This window comes from Aricia agestis, chromosome 6 (assembly GCF_905147365.1).
Source record: "Aricia agestis chromosome 6, ilAriAges1.1, whole genome shotgun sequence".
NCBI classification, from domain to species: domain Eukaryota; kingdom Metazoa; phylum Arthropoda; class Insecta; order Lepidoptera; family Lycaenidae; genus Aricia; species Aricia agestis.
Window position 1 is genome coordinate 7537587 of NC_056411.1, and position 25356 is coordinate 7562942.

The window sequence follows — 25356 nt, forward strand, 5'->3', positions numbered from 1 at the left end:
ACACGCACACAAGAAATATATATATTAAGATTATAATAATATATTAATTATATTATATTCTATGGACGCTTCACACCACGTCAGTCTGGCCCCGTGATAAGTACCTGCACCCGTAGCATGGCTACAGTAGAAATACGAGAGTATAGAAAAACAGCGGAGATAAACTGAAGGTGCCGGTCCGATCTTTACCGCGGGTAGCCGCGATCGATAAATAATTATTTAAACCACTTTATGACATAGACTATAGTCTACGCCATGAAGTAGGATTTTATTTGAATTATTAGAACTATAGTCTATATCATAAAGTGGCATTATATTAACTATTACTGACATTATATGCAACTCTGGAATGAACTATCACCAGCAGTATTTCCGGACCGATACGACCTGCAAACCTTCAAGAAAACAGCGTATACCCAATTAAAAGGCCGGCAACGCACCTGCAGCTCTTCTGATGCTGCGAGTGTCCATGGGCGACGGTAGTTGCTTACCATCAGGTGACCCGTTTGCTCGTTTGCCCCCTTATTTAATAAAAATTTTTAAAAAAAAAATGATTTTTTGTTGATCGCGATTCGCTGCTAGCTGCGGTAAAGATCCGAACGGCCACGGCACCTTCAGTTTATGTCCGCTGTTTGTCTATACTTTCGTATTTCTACTGTAGCCATGCTACGGGTGCTGAAGGATTTGCGTTACGGCCTACGGGTACCAGACAATGGAAATATATTTAAGATTTATATTATATACACATATTTAATACACATCCAGGAACATTGAAGCCGCAGGGGCTGCAGACTGTGGACTTTAAATTATTAGCACGTAGGTATAATACATGTGCGAATGCATGATTCGATGGCGCTGTAAAGCAATTTACATCATAAGTCTGTAGTAGTACTTACCATCGAAGAAATTGATTCATAGGCAGTTGCGGACCCACGTCATTTGGTTGGTTTATGTTAATTCTTTGTAAGTCGTTGCCCGTCGGTTGGGTTTGACATAACGCTCCGCCATCTGCCTATGAATTAACTTCTCCGATACACGGGGAAAGTCACACAACTGAAAGTTCCAGTTTATGGCTACCGGAAGTTGTCAAACATATTATCATAACTGCGTTAAAACTTTGCAGTTGTTTGTATAGGATCATGTCAAAAACCTTGACACATCATAGCTTTGCGATGATGTGTCAAGGTTTTTGACATGATAAATGTAGGAAATGACCACAATGAAACTTTTTGACACGTTTATATTTTCTTGCATAGGATAGTCTTGATTATTATTAATACTATTGCTTACTACGAATAATAAAAACTAAGGAATCGTAACTCCCATACTATTACCGTTTTAAATTTGGTTCCTTTTGATCTGTTATGTAACGTCAGCCTAGTACCGCTCAAGGTCACCTAAATGTTGCAAATGTATTGAAATGTGTGCCTAAGTTACACTTTTTTGACAAGTATAATTGGGGAGCATGTTTTTTGATGGAGTTACTTTTCCTTAGCTTTTATTATTCGTAGATTGCTTACAATATTTTTTTGGCACGTGAATGTCATTGTCATGAAGGGTGAACCCAAAACATCTGGTAATAACTCAAAATGTAATCGTTGATTATCGTGTGTCAAACAGCTGTCAAATGTCACGAAATAGGTTCCACTTGTCACGATATAGCTTTTATATTATGTCTGTCTGATACGACATTTGACATGAAATACCCTACCGTCCCTCTGGTGGAAAATTATATTATCTATATCGAAATCCCTCATTATTATTCTACAAGAAAAAATATATTGAAATGTTTAATTGATATTGACATCAAATAAAGATATATTATGTAAATCAACCGTCTTTCATGTGACATCTTCTATACTCGTAAAATTATACCTAAGATATTTTGATACATAATTGAAATTCGCTTGGCTCTCATCGGTAAAAAAATTGAAACGCATAGAAAAAGTCTTAACTTGCATTTGGAGAAAACAATTTTAATAATATTCTTTATTTGCTTAAATATGGTACAATAAGGTGTTATTATTGTAACAGTGTTTCACATACTTTGTAAATTTTCTCGACGTGCAGATGTTAATATAGGATACATTCAATACTTATAGTTAACATAATTCTTTTTTCTTTACACTGTTAGTAATATATTATGGAGTAACTAATTAATTAGAAAATTTACTTTGTTCTAACTTAAAAGCGAGTGAAATGTTAGTGATAAAATAGATAAAAAAACTTGACCGAAAAACGTCATGAAAAGTCGTTAAACTTGTGCTATAAAAAGGTCGCAAACCGCAGTTGCGGCCTGCGGCTCGTCGGGTTCCGTTCCGGATTGTTTTAAAATACTCTCACATGAATTTCATATTCGTTACGGAAAAAAATATTTCAACTTTGAACTTCAAATGCGTACATAATATTCTGCTATAGAAACGTTTTAAAATGAAAGTTTGTTGTTTTGTTTGTTTATATTATTCATAGGCAGATGACTACGTAACTAGCTCGGGAGGCCTACGAATAATAAAAACTAAGGAAAAGTAACTCCGTCAAAAAACATGCTCTACAATTATTATACTTGTCAAAAATGTGTACCCCAAATGTGTGTGTGTGTGTGTCTGTGTGTGGCCTTGAACGGTATTAGGCTGACGTTACATGACAGTTCGAAAGGAACTAAATTTAAAACGGTAATTATAGTATGGGAGTTACGTTTCCTAGTTTTTATTATTCGTAGTATCAGGCCTAGCCGACAGACCACGACCAACATTGATTTGATATAATCTGACCGAATAACGTAGATACTCCATCCATGTATCATAAATATATAAATCAAGTAAATTAATTCACAGATGAAGTGCCATAAATACAAGTTAAAATGTAATTTGCTATTTTACTCGGACTGGCGCAAGTGAATGTTTTTTCTTGAGTTGTATAATGTGAAGGATATTATACGATATTAAGGATGATCTACTTAATTGATATAAAAAGGGTCAGGGCTTATGTAGTTAGGTTTTGTTACGGTAATGTGATGGTTTAACATCTACCTTCATTAGGAAACCTTTTCGGGCCTGGAAAAATTTTAAAGCCCCTTAATTACATAATATAATACCTACTTTTAAGATATGCTTAGATTACCTTTTTAGAAGTAAAAATGTCTTGTTTGCAATGATATCAGATTAGAATAAAAACTTAAATTATTTTTAATTTCTATCGTAACTCTCAACCATCACATAATTATCCACTAGAGATCGCCCAATGGTCGAAATTCGACCTTAGTTTCAACGACATTAGGACTACTAAGTACCTATATTTTGTAAAAAATATTGACTTTATCATTTTTTTTTCAACTCTTGTCTCTGGGACTCAGGTGATCTCAGACTGGCCATGTAAGCATTGTCTAATAGTATCTTAGATTCAATAAAAAAAACTATAATCTATTTTCAATTTGTCAACTTGTTGTCAACAGACTTCAACCATAAATAAAAGAGTATAATTCGTATGTACAGTCTTGTCACTCAAAAATCTGTCATTTCTCATGTGTGTGTTGTAGTGTGTGTAATGTTTTATTTGTTAAAAAAATGTATGATAAAAGCATAATTTCAAAATAATATTAGTTCGATGCACTCCTTCACCATATAAACTATAACTGAGGAAAATTTCATGCACCTACGTTTCCCCATTTTTCGTGAAAAGGGTTACAAAGTTTTTCGTTCGCGTATTAATATTATGATATTTAAACTTAGCTTTTACTCAAAGAAAATATTAGATATTGCAGTAAAGTAAATTAAAGGTCAGCTACATAATTTTCAACTTATTTTTGATCTTTTGTCCGTTATTATCACCTAGAAATATATTTTTTTCTTTTTTTTTTTCCTCTACGTGAATCTTGCAATCAGCCTTCAGGCTATAAGCAGATGGGATGTTGGCTTCTTAGTGTAGGGTGGTAGTCTCCCAGTGGAATACATCCCTTTATTATTTAGTCAGTCATATGACTGACTGTCCTGGTCGAATATGTCTCGTCTCTTTTTTAGACGACGATTTATTTCTGGGATTGTTAGCTGTCCAGCTAGAACATTTTGATGGTTCTGGAGTCTACATTTGTATTTACTAGCATAGGCAGTAATCTCCTCTTAATTTACTGTTGGCATGTTGAGAGTATCATGTAGCTCTGATGTTCTGAGAAACCATGGTGCATTTGATGCCTGTCTGAGTATATTGTTTTGGACTCTTTGTATGGTGGATTGGTTGCTAGCACTGGCAGAACCCCAGAGTTGTATGCCATATGTCCAGATTGGCTTTATCACTGTTTTGTACACAAGAATCTTATTTTCCATGGATAGTTTGGAGTTTCGGCCTATCAGCCAATTCAGGCCCCTGATTTTGAAGTTGATTTCGTCCCTTTTGGCTTTTACGTGGTTTTTTAAGTTAGTTTTCTATCTAGGTGCATTCCCAGATACTTCACAGTGTGTGGCAGTGGTGTGCCGTTTAGAGGTGGACAGTCTTCTTTACGGAGGGTGAATGTGACATGAACCGATTTGTTGACACTTGCAGCTATTCTCCATTTTTCTAGCCATTTTTGCACCTTAAGCAGACTTGCTTGTAGCGCTTGTGAAGCTTTAATTGGGCATTTGTTGGGAGCTATAAGAGCAGTATCATCAGCGAAGGTGGCGGTGGTGACATTGGATGTTTCAGGTAAGTCAGATGTAAAGATAAGGTAGAGGAAGGGTCCAAGTACCGATCCTTGAGGCACACCTGCTTCTATGTGGTAAAACTGAGATGTAGAGTCGCCTTCTCCTACTTGAAAAATTCTGTTAGATATATAAGATCTGAGAATTCCATAGAACGTGTGGGGTAGTAAGGACTTTATTTTAAATAGCAGCCCTTTGTGCCACACCTTGTCAAAAGCTGCTTGTATATCAAGAAATGCCGATGAGCAATATTCTTTGAGTTCAAAAGACTTTCTGATTCTTCTACATACTCTATGGACTTGTTCTATAGTTGAATGTTTACTTCGAAAGCTAAATTGGTGGTCGGGTATTATTGACTTCTTATTTGTTTCAGAGATCAGTCTTTGAAGCAGGCATTTCTCAAACAGTTTCGAGAATATCGGCAGTAGGCTAATGGGTCTGTAGGAGGTAACTTCGTGAGGAGGCTTTCCAGGCTTAAGGATCATTATTACTTGAGATACTTTCCACAGGTCAGGGAAGTACCCTACTCTCATCATGGCGTTAAAAATCAGTGTCAAAAACACTATAGCTTTACGTGGTAGTTCCTCTAAAACCTTCTTGTCAATTAGGTCAAATCCAGGGGCTTTTTTATTATCCATAGACTTGATGTTTCTTTTGATTTCGCGGGGTGTTACTGAGCTAGGTGAAAGGTCCATCTGGAAGTCTTGATTAAGGACTAAATCAATATATAGAAATATTTAACCCTCAAATAGTTTCCTTTGACGACCTCTGTGGCTCAGTGGTTGAGCGTGTTGTCAGCGCTCAAGCCGGCGGTCGCAGATCCGTATCCTGCCGACGGAACAAAAAGTTTTCAATGTTCCTGAGTCATGTATGTATATTAAATATGTGTATTTTATAACAAAAATCTTAAATATATGTATTTAGAGTATAAATTACAGTATTAAATGTATTTCCGTTGTATGGTACCCGTAACACAAGTCCTTCAGGTACTTACCACGGCAGAGTGACGTAGTTTGAAGCGTCCAGAGTTATTAGATATTTTAAGCTTGCTTTTACACAAAATGACCCATGTTGTACCGAGCATATTAAAGCAAAATGGCTTTACAGTTCCTTTATAAATAGAACGTGACTAAAATATCGAGAGGCTTCATTCTGTACTACTAAAGCACTGGTTCCCAAGCAGTGGTCCGTGGACCATCAGTGGGCCGCAGAAACCTTAACACCCATCTTTTTTTGTCGGAAGTTAAAAATGTTTCCCGCCGTAGAATTTTTCAAAGGTCATCTACAGTCTACTTTGTTGGCAAATAAACACAAAGCGATGTATATATATGATTTTACCTGTTTTCCTGCTTTTCTCTTGAAGTTTTTCCTGTTTTTTTTTTCTATAGACCTCACGGAGCCCGAGACCTTTCCAACGAATGCAAAACCGTGGAAGTGGGGTTGCGTTCTGGAGTTATAGCGTCAGAAAGGAAAACCCGACTTATTTTTATAGATAGTGGTCCCTGTTAACATGAAAATATAAGTGGTCCATGACCAAGAATATGTACTGAACCTACTGTACTAAAGAGTAAATTTTTCAGAGGCCCGCGCGCAAATTTCCGGGCCGACGGAGAAATATCTGAAGCCGGGGTCGACGCTGCGCCTCCAGTGCTCAGTGGTACAAACAACGGAAGCGCCCGCATTCGTCTTCTGGTAAGTATTAGCATAGACAGAATAGACAAGTAGGCCGACTTAAAACAAGCTGACAAATCGGCGCGTACTATGAACGGCTCAGTTAAATATTATAATAAAGAAGCGATAAAGGAAACGAGTTGGCTAGGAGCTTAGGTTGAAAAACTTGTAGATAATAATCTAAAAGAAGAAAAATCAAATAAATTATTATGTAAATATGTTTTCATAATACGTTCATGAACACGACGTAAAAAGCTCGCAACAAACTTATTTCGCTCTCAGCTTTTATGCTTTTAATTACCATTACAAAGTCTTAAAGCTAAACTTCTTGCCAGTAATTTGCGCTAGACTATAACACTTCGTACGCAAATAAACGCGGCGGGTGGGGCTTTATTAATACAAAACTCAATAGAAATCCCTTGGACTTTTCCCCCAAGGTATTTGCCCTGCAGTACCCTTCCAGTCTAGTGAATATCGGTTCATTTCAACAATTTATCACTAGCTCCTGACAGCGCCGAGATCAAATACGATCTGCATTTCTAAATTCAAATGTAAAATTGAAAATAATTTCTACTTTTTCATATTTTAACATCATCACCCCGTAGATGTGCGCTTTGTATATACTCGAAAATAGAGTTGACGGTAGATAAATTACAAATTTCCTTTATCTATCTGTCATTTCTTCAATCCCTTGTAAAAACCATTTCTATAGCGATGACACCGCGTGCTGGGACTAACAAACGATTTCTTCTTCAAATGTTTTTAAAGGCGTCTAAGGGTCAACGCAACGCGACAAGGCGAGGCAAGGTGAGGCGCGGCGTGGCATAAATTTGTATGGATTTGACAGATTTCAATTGCGTGAGACGTCTTGCGAATCTGTCAAATCCATATTTTATCTACGCGCCGCGTTGCGGTCTGAATCAACGCTATGTCAATTCAGACCGCAACGCGATTGCCTGAGACGTCTTGCAAATCTGTCAAATCCATACAATTTTATAATAGGATCTACGCGTCGCGTTGCGGTCTGAATTAACCCTTAAGAGGATACACCAGGGGCTAGAGAAATGAAAAAAAAGTACGTGTAATATCTATAGCTGTCTCCCTTACCTCAAGCCTATACCGCAGAACGCGATAGAGACAACTGCAGAAAATCCAGAAAATCAACGATTCGTTGTCCCCTGATTCCTTCTCCAAAACTTAACCGATTTAAGTACTTTTTTCATTAAAGATTAAAAAAAGGCTTGAGCTGTGTTCCTATGTTTTGCTTTTTTATGTATAATCTAGCCAAATCTGTTTTCTGGACGTTTGAACACAGCGGAAAATCTGGCCATTTTTTTGGGTTTTTGAACGTTCATATCTTATGTAATAATTAAATTATGAAAAAAAAGAAAACATAGGGACATTGTATTAGTGGCCGTAAATATTCAGGAAAAAAATTATAAATCTACTAGCATTATCCAGGGAGGAAACAGGGGACAACGTTTGTATGGAAAAAAGGGCGGTGTGGACTCCTCTTAACCGCCTCAAAAATACTTGAAGATTTGTTGCTTGTTATACCAATCCCAAAGTGACTATAATAATTTATAATAGTTAATATTTCTTGTGTCAGAATTAGATTGATATTAAAATTGATAGTCGTACAAACAGATTGTACCCATCCTTAATCACGCAATAGGGAATAACTGCTTTGGGGTCGAACATTCGGGCTTGAAATACATTTAATTAAATTTGGCTAATAAAACAATGGCAGAAATTGTATAGCTCTTCTTATCCTTGGCGAGTAAAACAGCTGCGATTCTCTAACGATACATTAAAATAGTAATTTATAGTTTTTTCAGTAAATTAAAAAAAAATGTGTGGCACTCGGAGACTGCCGCGGTAAAGCTATTGCATAGCATTTTTTATTGATTTATTCAATTATAATTCGCATACGTCTAGTCGCACGCACACAAACACCGCGCTGAAGTCTGCTGAACTAAAAAGACGTTAGGCACGGAAATGCTGCAACGACCGGTCGGAGTGTTAGGTTAGGGGGTGTTAGGTTTATTTTCGTTACGGAATTTCTTCTTCAAAGCCTGCGATAAAAACTGCAAAGCTAAGAAATATATTGATACATCTTCGATAAGACCTAGCTAGATTGATTTGTCACCACACCCGCATGCTTATAAAATCTTTTTTTTTATCCTAAATATTATGATTAAAAGGCAATGGAGATAATGAAGTATAAAAAAAAAGCTCGAACAAATTATAAAATAATTTCATCGGAATAGTTGGCTTTTAAAATCGGGTTAAACTATTGACTTTAGAATACGGTCTATTATACCGAGAGAGAACTTCAGTGTTCATTTCAGAAGTGGTTAGGCGACAGGGTCTCACCGCAAGATCGAGAACGCCAGACTGTTCAAATTAGATGCAATCGCAATTTACAATCGATTTATAGCCCAATTACTCAATAAATGAACTACTGTGGATATATTGCTGTAGGAAATTGGAACAAGTTAAAACAGTCTATAACTTACGCTAGGTTTCCGAGGTTTTGATTGGGTTTTATTTGTCCTTGACTTGCTTTTGACTGGCTTACATCAAAAAGTTGACTAACTACGCTTTTTAGAAGATCAAACTTCAGTCAAAAATTCTTAGGTAATTAATTAGAAAATTGTTTTAATGAATTAAATGGATGCATCTATCTATCATATAGAAACGGTTTCTTTCGGGAAGGATCGACATACTGACAGACTTTAACGACAAAATGGCGGATTTCCATTGTCTAACTGTCACTTTGTCTTTTCTTCCGTAGAAAGAAACCGTTTCTATGCTGACCATGCTACGCCTGCTGGTACTATCGCACGTCACGCATATGCCGCGGAACTGATTTCGGTAAAATGTAGTTTAAAGGTCAATTCAAACTGCTACGATGTCGTGTGTCGATGCATTTCTAAGTTCGTGTGGATTTGACAGAGCTTAGTTACGTGAGACGTTGTGCGTAAATCTTAGGGTCAATTCAGACCGCAAAGCAATGCGTAGATGCATTTCTAAAGTATGAATTTGACAGATTTGCAAGACGTCTCACGTAATTAAAATCTGTTAAATCCATACAAACTTAGAAATGCATCGACGCGTCGCTTTGCATTCTGAATTAATGACCCTTAGCGTCAATTCAGCACGCAACGCGACGCCTAGATAATATTATGCCGTACATCGTGAAACGACGCCGCATCGTGGTACGACACGACATCGTATCGTGTTAATGTGTTCCGGCCCTTAGGCATATCAATAACACAATGGTCAATATATTAATTTATTGCTATTAATTAAATTGAAATCTCCAGTCGGGACTAAACCAGTTTAATATTAACATTTATCTTGACATTTGAGATAAGTGATTGCTCTGTGTACCTCACTTTAGGCTGAATTCATCACCAAATGGGCCGTGAAGACCGCTTCATCTAGGGATGTAGTGCATACTCAAACTTAATTAAATTCAAACACGCTCTTCAAACGGATTAAACGCTCCAGATTTGATCGACATCTTGACGTTTGAGCGACATTATGCGATCTTAAACGTTTTTTTAAGATAACCTTGAATTGGAATTTAAGAGCAGAAAAATTAACAGGTTATGGCAGATATTTATTATAAAGCTGAAAGGCTTGTTTGAATAGGATAATCATAGGAACTTAGCAGAGGAGCGACCGACTTTTACTTACTGAAAGACCTCGCGATGCATTGAGATTAGCCAAAAATATGCGATCGTAACTTGCCAATTTAAAAAGTTATCGTCAAAAAACAGCGCGTGGTGTCTGCGTAGACCTCGCCTGTGACGTTAAAGGTTAATATGTACCTATTATTTTTCATATTTAAATATTATACCTGTTTTTAATAAATAAGAATAATATTTAAATGATGACGAAGCCTGAAAAGAACGGCAGTGTCAAAATTGGTTTGCCGAATTTCTTTCTGGACTCTGGTAGTGCAGTCGTCTACTTTGAACTCTTGCCACCCAACCGAACGATCAGTTCTAATGTCCACATTGAAAAACTCACAAAATTAAACAATGTAGTTAAAGAAAAGCAGCCCGAACTAGCAAATCGAAAAAGTTTTTGTTCCATCTTTGGTCACTCGGCAAAAATTATTGGAGCTTATCTTACTCCTTTTTGTTTCGACCTTTACAAAACTCCTTGAATGGTTAAAAATTTCAATAACGATGATGATATCAAATCGTACCTGATTCAGTTTTTTGCTTAATAAAAACCAGAAGTTTTATGAACGGGGAATATGGATGCTGCCTGAAAGATGGCAAAAGGTATTTGATCAAAATGGTCAATACATTACAGAGTAAAGTTATTTAGTTCCATGAAAAAATTGTTTTTGATTTTCTCTAAAAAATACGCAATTGCTTAGTTGCCAACCTACTATTATTATTTAGTGTAAACGTGACAAATCATCGGCCTGCCAGTTTTACCACAGTCATGAGTGTGATTGTTGAATAACCTACCGTGTTATGTGACTGATGGTCGCACGAAATTGATTGACGAAAATCTGGATATAATCTTGATTTTTGCTTCATGCAACCATCAGTCAAGAATTTTGAGTGAGTGTTTTCAAATCTGACAAAATAGGAAAAAAATTAAAAACGTATTGGCTTTGACTGACATAAAACTGAAGACAATTAAGTGACCGTCTAATACATTCGTCAGTCCATCAGTCAAACATAATTCATGATTGACGGAATTGACTGTCGCTTGCATGATCGTGTAATTGATGCCCAAGTTTGAATAGATCACAAAACTAACTACTGTATTGAATTTTTATTTACCAAAATGTTTTATGTTCCGGCAGGTTACAAAAATGCCAAATGGAAAAGTCTCCTGTCAAAGTCAATATGCTCACATCAATTTAAAAGCTTACGTTTTATTCGCTAGTTTAAAAAATACTGACCGTGGAATAGATTTTTCACCCAAAAAAAAATTTGTTGAAAAGTAAATCCAAAAATTGAATATCTACACTGATAAAATATTATAAAGAGGAAATATTTGATTTTTTGTTTGTTTGTTTGGATTGAATAGGCTCTGAAACTGCTGGACCGATTTGAAAAATTCTGTCACCATTCGAAAGCTCCATTATCCACGAGTAACTTAGGCTAAATTTTATTCTGGAAAAAAATAGGGTTCCATAACATATTTGGGTTGTTCGATCACAAGGTGTAAAAAATCAACCAGAAAACTCACTTATTTTGCGTACGCTGCCTAAACTATATATAAAAGATAGAACCATATTTTCTTCTAATTAACGGGGGCTCCCATACAACAAAAGTGATTTTTTTTGCTATTTTTTGCTCGATATCAATAACTGCAACACAAAGGCACTTGAAATATTGACGAAATATTATTATATTTGTACTTTAATCTTCTACTTATATATATAAAACTCAAAGGTGACTGACTGATTGACATAGTGATCTATCAACGTACAGCCCAAACCACTGGACGGATCGGGCTGAAATTTGGCATGCAGGTAGATATTATGATGTAGGCATCCGCTAAGAAAGGATTTTGATCAATTCCACCTCCAAGGGCTTAAAATAAGGGTTGAAAGTTTGTATACATACTTCTTAATGCCAGCGAAGCCGCGGGCAAAAGCTCGTATAATACTTAAGACGAAAATACACATTAGGCTTTAATTGCTAAGCAGCAATTTCTCCAAGACAACAAAATATGTAAGGATTCGACAAATGTGCATTTTAAGACCATAGTATTAAAATATTTTATTAAAATATTGAAACTATTAAAAGTTTATTACAGGTTTGATTATTTTTGATTTAAAAGCCATGAATGCCATTTTTCGCTTTACCACAAAACTCAATCAAGAGCACAGATGCTGGCGTTAAACCTGTTTTCGATCGGACGAATAATGACCGAAGTTAGGCTATATATTTTCTGATAAACTGCATTTCGAAGGAAAAAGGATTTATCTATGTAGAATTCTTTTTCAAGTCAAAAAATATGGGTAACCAACCTTTTGTTCATGAGTTGGCAAAGATGTTTTTGAGGTTAAAAAGTCTTAAGTTTTAGTCTCGTAAATTGCTCTAAAATTATGTGAGACCGTCTCATCCTACGCTCTATAGTCTCTATAGTCTATACTCTATCCATACTTCAATGCAATATTATAAATGCGAAAGTGTGTCTGTCTGTCTGTTACCTCTTCACGCCCAAACCTGAACTGATTTTGCTGAAATTTGGTATGGAGATACTTTGAGTCCCGGGAAAGGATATAGCATACTTTTTATCCCGGAAAATGTACGGTTCCCGCGCGATAAACGAATTTCAGCGCAACGAAGTTACTGGCGTCATGTAGTACTTGTATTAGGTCCTTGCATATGAAATTGGCGTTTTGTACGGGATAAATAAGTCGATTTTTGAAGTGAAAACTTCTTTAGCGGCGTTGAGCACTTTTGTGGGATGGGTAAAAACTAAAAACTGTGAAACTCGCGACAGATTCTCATGCTAATCGAAAAACCGTAAGACGGTTGGAGTGTGTTGTAACATCGAAATCGATTAATCGAATAATCGATTGTTTTTTTTTCGATTGTCGATATTTTTAATCGATTGTAAGGGTTTCGATTAAGTAATTAAAAAAATCGATTTTTTAAAAATCGATTTTCATAAAAATGGGTTAAAAATTTAATCGATTGTAAGGGTTTCGATTAATTAAAAAAATCGATTTTTTTAAAAATCGTTTTTCATAAAAAATGGGTTTAAAAAATAATGCACAACGTTAATAATCAAGTTTTCACTTCTGCCGGCACTCCCGGAGTGCAACCCGTCTTTTTTTTTTTGTATAATACTTATACAAAAAAATCGAATTATTTAATTAATCAAAGTAATTTAATTAATCAAAGTATGAACGATTGCTATCGATGCATTTTTGCCATCTTAAGGGTAGTTCCAGAGATGTACAAAATACCTTGTACAATGTATCTGAAATACAAAATGCAAGATACTTTTAAATTAAGTAATTCAGATACCAGATACAAAATACTTTCTAGATTAGTATCTGAAATACTAAATACAAAATAGGTATCTTCTAAATACTTCTACTTAAGATAAAAATACTGTTGTAAAAAACATTTTTATTAATTAATGTTTATTTTTTTACATGTAAATCGCGTTGATTGCGCAAACGTTACAAAACATAATATTATACATTTTCATACGTACATTGTTTTTACGTTTTATTTGACAGAAGTCCATAAAAAAGATATAATATTTTCTTTATATTGTTGTCATTTTTGTTGGTAATTTCTACATGCGACATATTTTTAAATTAAAAGTTATCACTTAACAATGGCGTAAGTGCCACTTCCGACAAGCAATCGTTGATTTTGTACAAGCAACAACGTCGGTTCTGGCACTTCCGACAAATCAGCATTACTCGTACTCCGTTAAATAGGTCAGAAGTGACTTTTCTCATATTTATTCATAAAATACGGGATACTCCTAATAATATACTAAACGTAAATAACTTATAGAGCACAACCCTGAAATTTCATGATTCTACTTGAAATAAGTAAAAAGTTATTCACAATTTAGACTTTGAATCGCTCTCCTGTAAAGTTGCTGTTTTTCACATCGGACATTGTTAATAGTCATGGGCGAATTCCTATCAACAGAATCATATTATTCTCATGATTAACATCTATCAATGTCCTTTTCGATGAGGCCGTTAATATGAGCCCAAACATGAAACCTCCACTTTGGGTTCATACGAAGCTCGGTTCCTATAGAATCCAGGTGATGCTGCAGCAGCAGCATGTAAATATATTTTACAGTCTATCTACTTCTTACTGGTTGTCGCAATTAAAATGAGCCCAAACACGAAACCTTTGCTCTAAGTTGGCGAGGAGTTGGATATCCTATTGATTACCAGGTGCTGCTGCAGCACCAGGTCAACTTTCCATTAATATGTGTATATTATGTATATTGTATATTCACAAATGTCACGAACTAGAATGAAATATAAAACCCAGCAAACGACTACAAGTTGCTAACGGCTTTTCATGAACCAGATAGACCCAGATTGTCCAGCACTGAGCAGGTTGATGATGATGAATTATAGCTAAGAATACTCGCTCATGTCAGCTTTCAAACAAAAAAAACTAGATCAAAATCGGTCCACCCGTTTGGATGCTACGATACCACGGACAGATACACACACAGACAAACAGCCAGACAGACAGACAGACACGTCAAACTTATAACACCACTCTTCTTTGTCGGGGGGTTAAAAACAGCCTATTCTGACGAATTCTCAAAAATTTTAACACTTCCGGCAAAAATAACAAAAAGTATTTTAGCAAACATAGTATTTACAAAATACTAAGATACCAAATAACAGGTATTTAAGAGGATACACCAGGGGCGAGAGAAATTGAAAATAGGTATTTGAAAATGTATTGCTGTCTCGCCAATCTCAAGGCTCCCACCGCAGAGCGCGATAGAGACAATACGACAAAAGTTCTAATAAAAGAACAGAAAATCTTCGATTCGTTGTCCGCTGATTCCTTCTCCAAAACTTAACCGATTTAAGTACTTTTTTATTAAGAATTAAAGCAAGGCTTGAACTGTGTTCCTATGTTTTATTTTTTTTGTTTATTCTAGCCAGTTTTGTTTTCTGGGTGTTTGAACACAGAGGAAAATCTGGCCATTTTTTTGGGTTTTTCGACGTTCTTATCTTTTTTAATAATAAAATTATGAAAAAAAGAAAACATAGGAACATGCTAGTAGTGGCCATAGATATTCAGGAAAAAAATCATAACTCTACCGGCATTATCCAGGGAGGAAACAGGGGACAACGTTTGTATGGAAAAACGGCGGTGTGGACTCCTCTTAAATACAAGATACAAAATGAATTTCAAAAAAGTATCTGAGATACAGATACAAGATACGTATTTTGTATCTTGTATCTGTATTTCAGATACTTGTATCTTAGATAAGTCACATCTCTGTGTAGTTCGTTGATCCCTTTACAAACAAAAAACCGGGGGGGCGAGAGTCAATAATTTCTTTGAATGCGGTTTGGACTGCCACATCAGTAGCCCTAGCACAGCCACCAGTAGAATTGCGAAAGTATAGACAAACTGTGGACATAAACTAAAGGTGCCGATCCGATCTTTACCGCGGCTAATCGCGACTGACAAAAATTCAATTAAAATGCCACTTTATGACAGACTATAGTATGTATCATAGAGTAGGATATTCTGTCTGTCATAAAGTGGCATTTTAATAGAATTTTTGAGAACGAAAAAAGAACGGAACGCTACCTTAAGTTTATCTCCAAAGTTTGTCCATACTTTTGCATTTCTACTCGTGGTCGTGCTAGGGCTACTGAGTTGATTTTTTTTCCTTGTAGGAAGTTATCCAAATTCCGAAAAAAAAACGGTAATCTGTTGGAGGAAGGTCCGAGGAGCACGGTGGATGTCGCAGACATTCCAATTGCAGCTCCTTCAGTTTTGCGGCCGTCTGTTGTGCAGTGTGTGGTCTAGCGTTGTCCTGAAGCAGCAGTGGCCTAGAGCGATTGACCAGTCTTAACAGCTTTTCTGGAAAATGGAAACCCTGATGATACAAATTTTTCAGAATTTGTTTTTGGGGCATTTGTTTTTTAATGAAATACCAAAACTTCTTTATAAAACAAACAAGAAATAATAAAACGCATCAGTATGCTTATGCTAAGCCGGACGACCCAAATTCGGTTCCTTATTGCCAAGTTATTAACTTTCTGTGCCAAATTACAGCTGGCTTAAACGAAAGTAATGTTTTTGACATTTTCCCTTCGTGAATCACAAAGTAATTTTACACCACAAGGACTTGAATTAATTGGTTTTTTTTTTTATGAAATAAGGGAGCAAACGACCAAACGGGTCACCTGATGGAAAGCAACTTCCGTCGCCCATGGACACTCGCAGCATCAGAAGAGCTGCAGGTGCGTTGCCGGCCTTTTAAGAGGGAATAGGATAATTAGGAAGGGTAGGGATGGGAAAGGAAGGGAATAGGGGAAGGGATTGGGCCTCCGGTAAACTCACTCACTCTGCGAAACACAGTGCAAGCGCTGTTTTACGCCGGTTTTCTGTGAGAAAGTGGTATTTCTCCGGTCGAGCCGGCCCATTCGTGCTGAAGCATGGCTCTCCCACGTACACATTTTTGTCGTTTTTGTAAGAAATATTAGTAGATTCGAGGAAAACGGGTAACAACGACCACGGGTCCTATTCTAATGAGTCGATATTCGACCGTTAGCTCTCTTACGTGTACAAATACAAATACGCGTACAAATGCAGACTTACGTGCAAGTGTGACAGCGATCGAGTGTTTCGAGGTATGCGAATGGCCCACAGACATAGATCAAGATGGATACCGCATGTGTATGTACTATCAGAGAAGTTGATTCCTATGCAAATCGGGGACCTAAGTAGTTTGGTTGCGTTACGTCAAACCCAGCTGACAGATCACAATTAACATTGAATTGACATATTCGACCAAATAACGTTGGTCTGTCAATTGCATAGGAATCAACTTCCTCGATGGTACTTCGCGTGCCATGTCGCGCTCCCAAACGACGAGTAATGCGCGTCTTTCGAAAGTCTGTTCTTTAGTCTGCTATCGGAATCGGACGTCAATCGGAATATTAAAAATGCCTAAGTGCCTAATTGTGCCGTATTGAGCTGCTATAGAAATTCGAATAGAAACGTTGGCCTAGATAATGGACACGTTTCTTATCATCGGTACGTCACAGTAGGTAGCGAAAAGTAACACGCTCGTTTTTATACAAATGGAGGGGCATGCGGTATCTATCTTGATCTATGTCTGTGGAATGGCCCCATATTCCACCGCGAACTCGCAGCGACTGTTTAGATGTAATTGAACTGCATGAGTGCACACGATATGAGTGTGTGCGAGCGCTTGAATCGACGGCGCTGCAAAACGATTTTTTATAGTATGCCTCGTCGAGCTACTTTTGATTTGCATACTATGTAAATTGTTATGTTTTAATATACAAAATCAAAATGACGTTGTATATTAAAACATAAAAATTTACACAGACCTACTTTAATTAGTTAATTTTTTAATATAAAAATTAATATTATAAACGTTAATTTTTTAACATAAAAATTTACACCGACTTACTTTAATTAATCAATATAATATTATAATTTAAATTTTAAACACAGCTGATGCGCTGATCAATTTTCATTTTATTTTATAAAATTCTGGAACAAACGAGTCTGATGGAAAGCAACAAACGTGGGCGACGTTATAGACAAAATCTTGACAAAAAAAATTGTCCGCATGACTCACTGCTTAATATGAAGAGACAAATATGTCGTGACTCGTGACAAAGAAAATATTTCAGGAAAACATAAATCAGATTTGTTTTATGTCGAATCCTCGAGATAATAAAACATCCTTGTCTTAAGGGGGCGACTAACCCTAAAGTGTCGATTTTATAATTCATTTTTATACTTGAAAATAAGCCCCGAATTGTTTCATTTTCTAAAATTAGATACTACATTATATTTCCGAGAATTCGATCTGAGCGAAAACACGACATCTTAAAATTTTCTTGATAGAAAAAATCACAAAGATGCATCTAATTTTCACAAATTTTTCATTTATTGCCATAACCGTGCATTGAACTAAGTTAATATTTTAAGACATTGTATAAAATCTTGTATCATTGAGAGATCGACCTAGTGGATTTTTAAAATGTTGTTTATTTATCGAGTTATTGAGAAAAAACTAATTTGGCGATGAATCCGCGTCGTTCTTTTTCACCTGGCATATGAAAGACGGGCGTGAGTGTGAAGAGATAAGGACGATGTTTGATTTTTGGGGTTAGTCGCCCTCTTAAGTAGACATCGAAGTGGGTCGCCAGTTTTTATATTCCGACATCACATTTTTATTGGGTATTGAAAGATAACACTATGTGCTTATAAATTATTTTATCACGTTTGTAAAACGATAACGCAAAAATGAAAATAAAATATCGAAAGTTTTAATTTTTATTGAGCATTTTACCGCAGTTTGGATACATTCTATGTTAGAAAAAAATATATATCTATTGTATTATAAGACCTATTATTGCAACAATCATTCGCAAAAATAAATGAATTTGAAATTGAATTTGTATAAAACTTTATTTTTAGGTTACTGATTTTACCATTGTAGTGATACTTATTATACTTATATCCCGTGAAGCCATATTAACTTTAGCCCAGTTTGGGCTTTTTATCACTCTTATTATTTTGTTAATTGTGTATTAATATTAATTTGTTTCAATAAATATAAAAAGGTTGCGGAAATTAGGGTAATTTTATAAAAACAGGTATCCTTATATTATATTTATTTGGTTTTTCTTCAATGTTTTTGTTTATTGAGTAACGTTGTTTTTTATAGGCAAATTACGATCTTGGGGCATTTCTCATGAAAATATAAATCCAAAGTAACTCTTCCACTGTTTTCATAATGAACTTTATACGAGGGACATACACTATACTGTATACACCAATGAGTTTCTAAAATACTAGAGTAGCAATGTCTTACAAAAGATTCTCAGAAATGCGTAACCACTTTTTTGTTCAAAAGACAATGTCAAGTCATATATTCGTTATGTCATTATGTATGTGAGATATACCTGCAGGCATCTTCGAAGTGGCAACGCGTTGCTACCGTAAACTTCCAATCTAGTTACGTTAGTAACATAGAATATCATTGGTATACACAGCCTAAAGTGTTATCACTTCCAAAGTCGCTTTTTTTATAAAATAAGGGGGCAAACGAGCAAACGGGCCATCTGATGGAAAGCAACTTCCGTCGCTTATGGACACTCGCAGCATCAGAAGAGATGCAGGTGCGTTGCCGGCCTTTTAAAAGGGAATAGGGTAATAGGAGAGGGTAGAGAAGGGAATAGGGTAGGGGATTGGGCCTCCGGTAAACTCACTCATTTGGCGAAACACAGCGCAGGCCCTGTTTCACGACGTTTTTCTGTGAGAACGTGGTATTTCTCCGGTCGAACCGGCCCATTCGTGCCGAAGCATGGCTCTCCCACGTCACTCTTTATAAGTGCTTATAATATCCTTAGCTACTAAGTCAAGAAAGCATGGAATACACAAGTAAAAATAGCCAATTAATCAAAATCAAAATCAAAATTGTTTTATTTTGATTTTGATTTTGATTAATTACGTTAGTAACATAGAATATCATTGGTATACACAGCCTAAAGTGTTATCACTTCCAAAGTCGCTTTTTTTATAAAATAAGGGGGCAAACGAGCAAACGGGCCATCTGATGGAAAGCAACTTCCGTCGCTTATGGACACTCGCAGCATCAGAAGAGATGCAGGTGCGTTGCCGGCCTTTTAAAAGGGAATAGGGTAATAGGAGAGGGTAGAGAAGGGAATAGGGTAGGGGATTGGGCCTCCGGTAAACTCACTCATTTGGCGAAACACAGCGCAGGCCCTGTTTCACGACGTTTTTCTGTGAGAACGTGGTATTTCTCCGGTCGAACCGGCCCATTCGTGCCGAAGCATGGCTCTCCCACGTCACTCTTTATAAGTGCTTATAATATCCTTAGCTACTAAGTCAAGAAAGCATGGAATACACAAGTAAAAATAGCCAATTAATATTTTGCAATAAAGATAAGAATTGCAATTGAATCGCTATTTGTTACTCGGAGTCACTTGGAGTTGCCATTCTTTACGGTCAGTACAAGAGTCTGAACTGAATGGTTACTTGTGGTTATTAAGACCGAGTCCTGGTCAATAACTTCGTTTTTATGAACTTTCCGGAATTGGTTTTCTATTCTTCTTGCACTTGGATATTAAATTGTAGTTTTGTCATGGGTATAAAGTACATTATATAAGTAGGTTAGTATATCAAGGCATTAATACCAGTATTCCCTATTCAATTCAATTCTATTTGTCTTTGCTCTATGTCTATATTATTTTATACCCTTTCGTCAACCTGTACAAGTACAGCACAAGTAGGTATTATCAGTGTAGGCCGTAGGGGTTACGCACTTCAACTTGTAAACGTATACCGTACTCGTACTATGACAATATTTGTGTTCCTATCCTTTGTATTTATTATAAGACATTTTTTTATCTAGGTACCACAACAACCGCATGATCATATCGGGGGGATCGGTTGTGCCCCCGCCCCCGCCAAGTTTTGTTTGCTATTATTCTTAAAACTGCTATCGCTCAGGTACCACAACAACCGCATGATCAACTACGACGCGGAGCGCGGCGTCAACGTGACGACGGACCCCGAGCAACGGCTATCGGACCTGCTCATCCCCGTCGCCGGCATCAACCACGCTGGCAACTACACCTGCGTGCCCAACAACGCCGTGCCCGCCAGCATATACGTCCATATATTTAACGGTATGCATTTCATACTGTGAGCATTGTTGAAATTCTATTTACCACCAGGTTCCGCTATGTAGCCTTAGGGTCTATCGTGTCAAACTGCTGTCATAATATGTCACGATATAGCTGTCATATGCCACGTTAATATGTCTATTTGACACGATATACCCAGGTTACATCGCAGCACCTGCTGGCGAATAGAATTTGAACATCATCATTGGTATATCTTAGTCTAGACTCTAGATATCGTCCATACATCGTAATGACGTATGACGGCTGAACTTGAATCCAGTTCATAATCAAATATCTGTGATATTATAAATGCGATAGTGTATCTACCTGTCTGTCTGTCTGTTACCTCTTCACGCCCAGATCACTAAACCGATTTGGCTGAAAATTGGTATGGATATACTTTGACTTTTGAGTCACGGGAACGGACATAGGATACTTTTTATTTTAGTAACCACACGATAAACGAATTTTGGCGCAACGGAGGTACGACTACGAGCGTCATCTGGTATTTTATATTTCTTTCCAAAAAGTTTGCTTAACCAAGTTGAGTTAGCACCCGAAACTTGCATTCCTTTAGGAAATCTACAAACCAGTAACATTCTTGGCAAATACAAAAATAAAACACAGGTTTAAACACAACCCATAAAGTTAATATACCTAGCGGAATAGAACAACAAAGGCCTGAGCAAGAGAGATGTCACTATCAGTAACACTGTGTGGTAAAAAGAGACGTGTGATTCGTGACAGCAGCACTCTTTTTTTGACGTCCAGTCGGCACGTGCCGCACGTAGACAATTTAATCTCATAGAAATCATGTTCAAACATGCTTGTGTAAGTGTATACGTACACATATTTTTACACACAGATGAAACCAATATCGGTTTCGTTTGACAGCTCGAGATTGTTGCTCTATTCCGCTAGGTATATTAACTTTATGGTACAACCACAAGGACTAGCATAAATAAAGTTGCATATTTGGTCCCTTGAAAGTTAAAACACTGCACCATTTATAACAAGAATGTAACATTCGTCATTTTCAAACCACTTCAACATAATTTCTAGCTGTTTCTACTCTAAACACTTGTTTTAATGCACGCTACATTTTGCATTAAAATCTTACAATGTGCGTCTATACCAGTGTATTTGGATGATAGCCAAGCCCGTCTAACATATGCCATCCATTTTGTCCCGTGGTATGTCAGTTTCTAGTACATAAATATTGGATTTAACGAGTTTATATCCTTCAAATTCAGCCCGAATTTATTTTTCAATCAACAAAAAATAGGCTCACATTTTTAAAATTTCTTGGTATTGTCTAAACAATTTAGCATTTTTGCAAATTATTTTGTCCAGAATTGTTGCCGAATAATAATAATCGTATTTATTCCATCGTTTATTTAGTACGAGTATACTCGTGTTCAATAAAATATTTTTCAGTTTTACGTTTATATATATTTTACAGTTTATAACAATTATATTTTGAAAATTAATTTTCCACACCATTCAACCTCAAACCATAATTTACGATAATAACATTATACGATCATAATTTACGTTCATTAATGTTAATTATTAACTTATTACAATTTAATAATCTTTTTCATGCAAGATTAATATTATCAAAAAGGTATTTGCGGAATTATGATGCCAATATACAATTATATCGCGATTTAACGCAACGGCATAAATTAAGTTTTGGTTTGCATAAACCGATATTTTCTCGAGCCCATTGGCGGGAACCATTGACATTATCAGTTCGGTTCGTATAGCCCGGGATTCCACTTCACTGGTGCTGTGAATTTGTAACGGTAACATATTTCGTCATTGTTTTTATTCATGGTACAACAAACACCATTATTTTCGAAGAGATTGTTGATCTATTCCGCTAGGTATATTAACTTTATGGTACAACCACAAGGACTAGTATAAATAAAGTTGCATATTTGGTCCCTTGAAAGATTAGGCTTGGCTCACCACACATGTCACATACCCATCTCTCCTGTGTCGCCAGGATCATCAGCGGTATCAAACCTTATCCTTTGATATGATCTCAGGGAGCCCGAGGGACATGCTAAAGCTGTCTTGGGACCCGCAAAGAATTTAATCAGAAGATGATAGGAGAAGTAGGAAGTAAATTTTACTCCTTCCTACCTCTGATCAATTTTGTTGCGGCCCAAGTCCTGTAGTTGTACTTGTATTACGGGAGGTCACGACATTTTTGGTAACGATATCCAAAATGACTTATTTTAGATTGAGAAGATAAAGAGCAACTCTCTGATGCCAAATATGTTGGTCTGCCTGCGTAAAATAGTTGCGTTCTCTGTATAGGGCGCCTGAAAACCCAGTTATCATGACCAAAAAAAAATGATAAGGTAAATGGCTGAGTAAGTTATATTAGGTAAGTATTAGTTGTTCTCATATCAGTAGCGTAAAAACTGACCAAATATTCGGTTGCGTTATGAAATAACGAGCGTTCAAAGTACGTGACTTATCGTGACCAAAAAAAAAATGATCAGGTAAATGGCTGAAAATTACAAATCGTAAACTGTCAGTACGTACTAGCTTATTGGCACCAAAACTGACCTACTCGGAGTAGGACCTACTAGGAATACTCAAATTCTCTTGCTCAGGAAGAATTGGAGTATTCCTAATTTAAATGCCCAGTTTTAACCCTAATGCTAAGTATTCACATACGGTTTTGCTCGATCGAGCAATAACGTCGAGCAAAACCCGTGGCTCGGGATTTCGTCCACACATTCGGCAATGCTCGATAGTTTTATGCTAAATCGATATATTTAATTCCGTCGAGCCGGCTCGATGTGAGCCTTCGAGCGGCTCAATGCGAGCCATCGGGCTGTGAGTCTTGCGGTCCACACAATAATTATTACTCGATTAAACTATCGAGCAAAACCGCATGTGAGTACTTAGCATAAGGTTACAGGTTATTTGCGAGATAATGCTATAATATTAATTTTACCTGTATGAATAAATTAACCTCAATTTATAAAGAGCCTTCAATTTGGGCCTTAAAAAATTTGTGGCGAAGACCCTTTTCACCCCTTTTGCGTTAATAAATTGTTTCATGTGGTGTTAATTCATAATTGGATGGTTAGGGAACCTTTGGAGCCCTGCAAAGGTTCGCTACAAAAGGACCACAAGCGAGTCTACGTGTCTAAACACACTAGGCTGAATTACGCCGGCGTAATTTCCGCCGCAAATGTCAAACGCATACAAAACGCGACGTAATAGTGTGTCACCCCTCGTATTCGGCCCGTATTTTGTATGCAATTTATACGCGGCGAAAACGCGGCGGAATTTACGCCGGCGTAATTCAGCCTAGTGTGTTTAGAGCCTACGACCGGTCGTTCTACACAGAGTTGCTATGACCGACTATTATTGTAGGTAAGCGTGTAAAAATTCGTACATTGAACCGTCGTAATTGCTCGTTACTAAAATTAAACTAAACAACAAAGGCATACATTTGCGCCGTAGGAAGATACACTTCTTAATATAGGGAAATATGGGGAAAATTACTTCCTTTCTAAAGCGTCGCCTGTGATTTACTCTCCTTTCGTACGAAATTCTGACCATCATTATTCTGATCATCACTATTCTGACCATCACTATTCTGACCATCACGTGCCCTTTTGTCCTAATTGTTTATTTACATCATTACGAATTATTTTTATTATTTTTTTACATATTCCAGAAAAAAATATATCCAGCATCCAACGCTCAGTTCGCATTGTGACATGACGCGGCGATGCTTTGCAATTAACTTTTTAATGACACTACATAAGTATACACACCGCCAGACATGCCGCCATTAAGCTGCCTATTTCAATTTTGGACGGATCATTTAAAATGCAAGGCATTTGCAATATAAACTGACCCTCGTCTACTACCCTTACTAATATTATAAATGTGAAAGCGTGGATGTTTGTTACGATTTCATGCAAAAACTACTTGACGAATTATCATGAAACTTTGTACACATAGAGATACTCTTGGAGGTATCAGAATTGACATTTTTTTTTAATAAAATAAGGGGGCAAACGAGCAAACGGGTCACCTGATGGAAAGCAACTTCCGTCGCCCATGGACACTCGCAGCATCAGAAGAGCTGCAGGTGCGTTGCCAGCCTTTTAAGAGGGAATAGGGTAATAGGGGAGGGTAGGGATGGGAAGCGAATAGGGGAGGGTAGGGAAAGGAATAGGGTAGGGGATTGGGACTCCGGTAAACTCACTCACTCGGCTAAACACAGCGCTAGCGACCGGAGAAATACCACGTTCTCACAGAAAACCGTTTCTGTGAGAACGTGGTATTTCTCCGGTCGAGCCGGCCCATTCGTGCCGAAGCATGGCTCTCCCACGTATAAACATAGGACACTTACTCTTTATTTGAAAACGTGACATAGGATACTTACTCTTTATTTGAAAAAAAAATTACGAAAAAAAATGTTGAAGTGGACGCGGACGAAGTCGTGGGCAACAGCTAGTAATAAATAATATTTTTGGGGTAAAAATGATAAAAATTATGAACGAGGATGAAAAAAGTGCCAAGCACTAAAAACATAAATCTTAA

At 36.8% G+C, this 25356-nt stretch overlaps 1 protein-coding gene across 1 annotated transcript in view; it reads left to right on the forward strand.

The window, feature by feature from the left end:
• Positions 1–25356, forward strand: part of LOC121727641 (Down syndrome cell adhesion molecule-like protein 1 homolog) — a 193619-nt gene that overhangs the window by 162814 nt on the left and 5449 nt on the right. Inside the window, exons 6-7 of the mRNA XM_042115580.1 lie at positions 6254–6365; positions 20597–20775. Of these exons, the coding sequence (XP_041971514.1) occupies positions 6254–6365; positions 20597–20775 (291 nt within the window). The remainder of the gene's footprint in view (positions 1–6253; positions 6366–20596; positions 20776–25356) is intronic.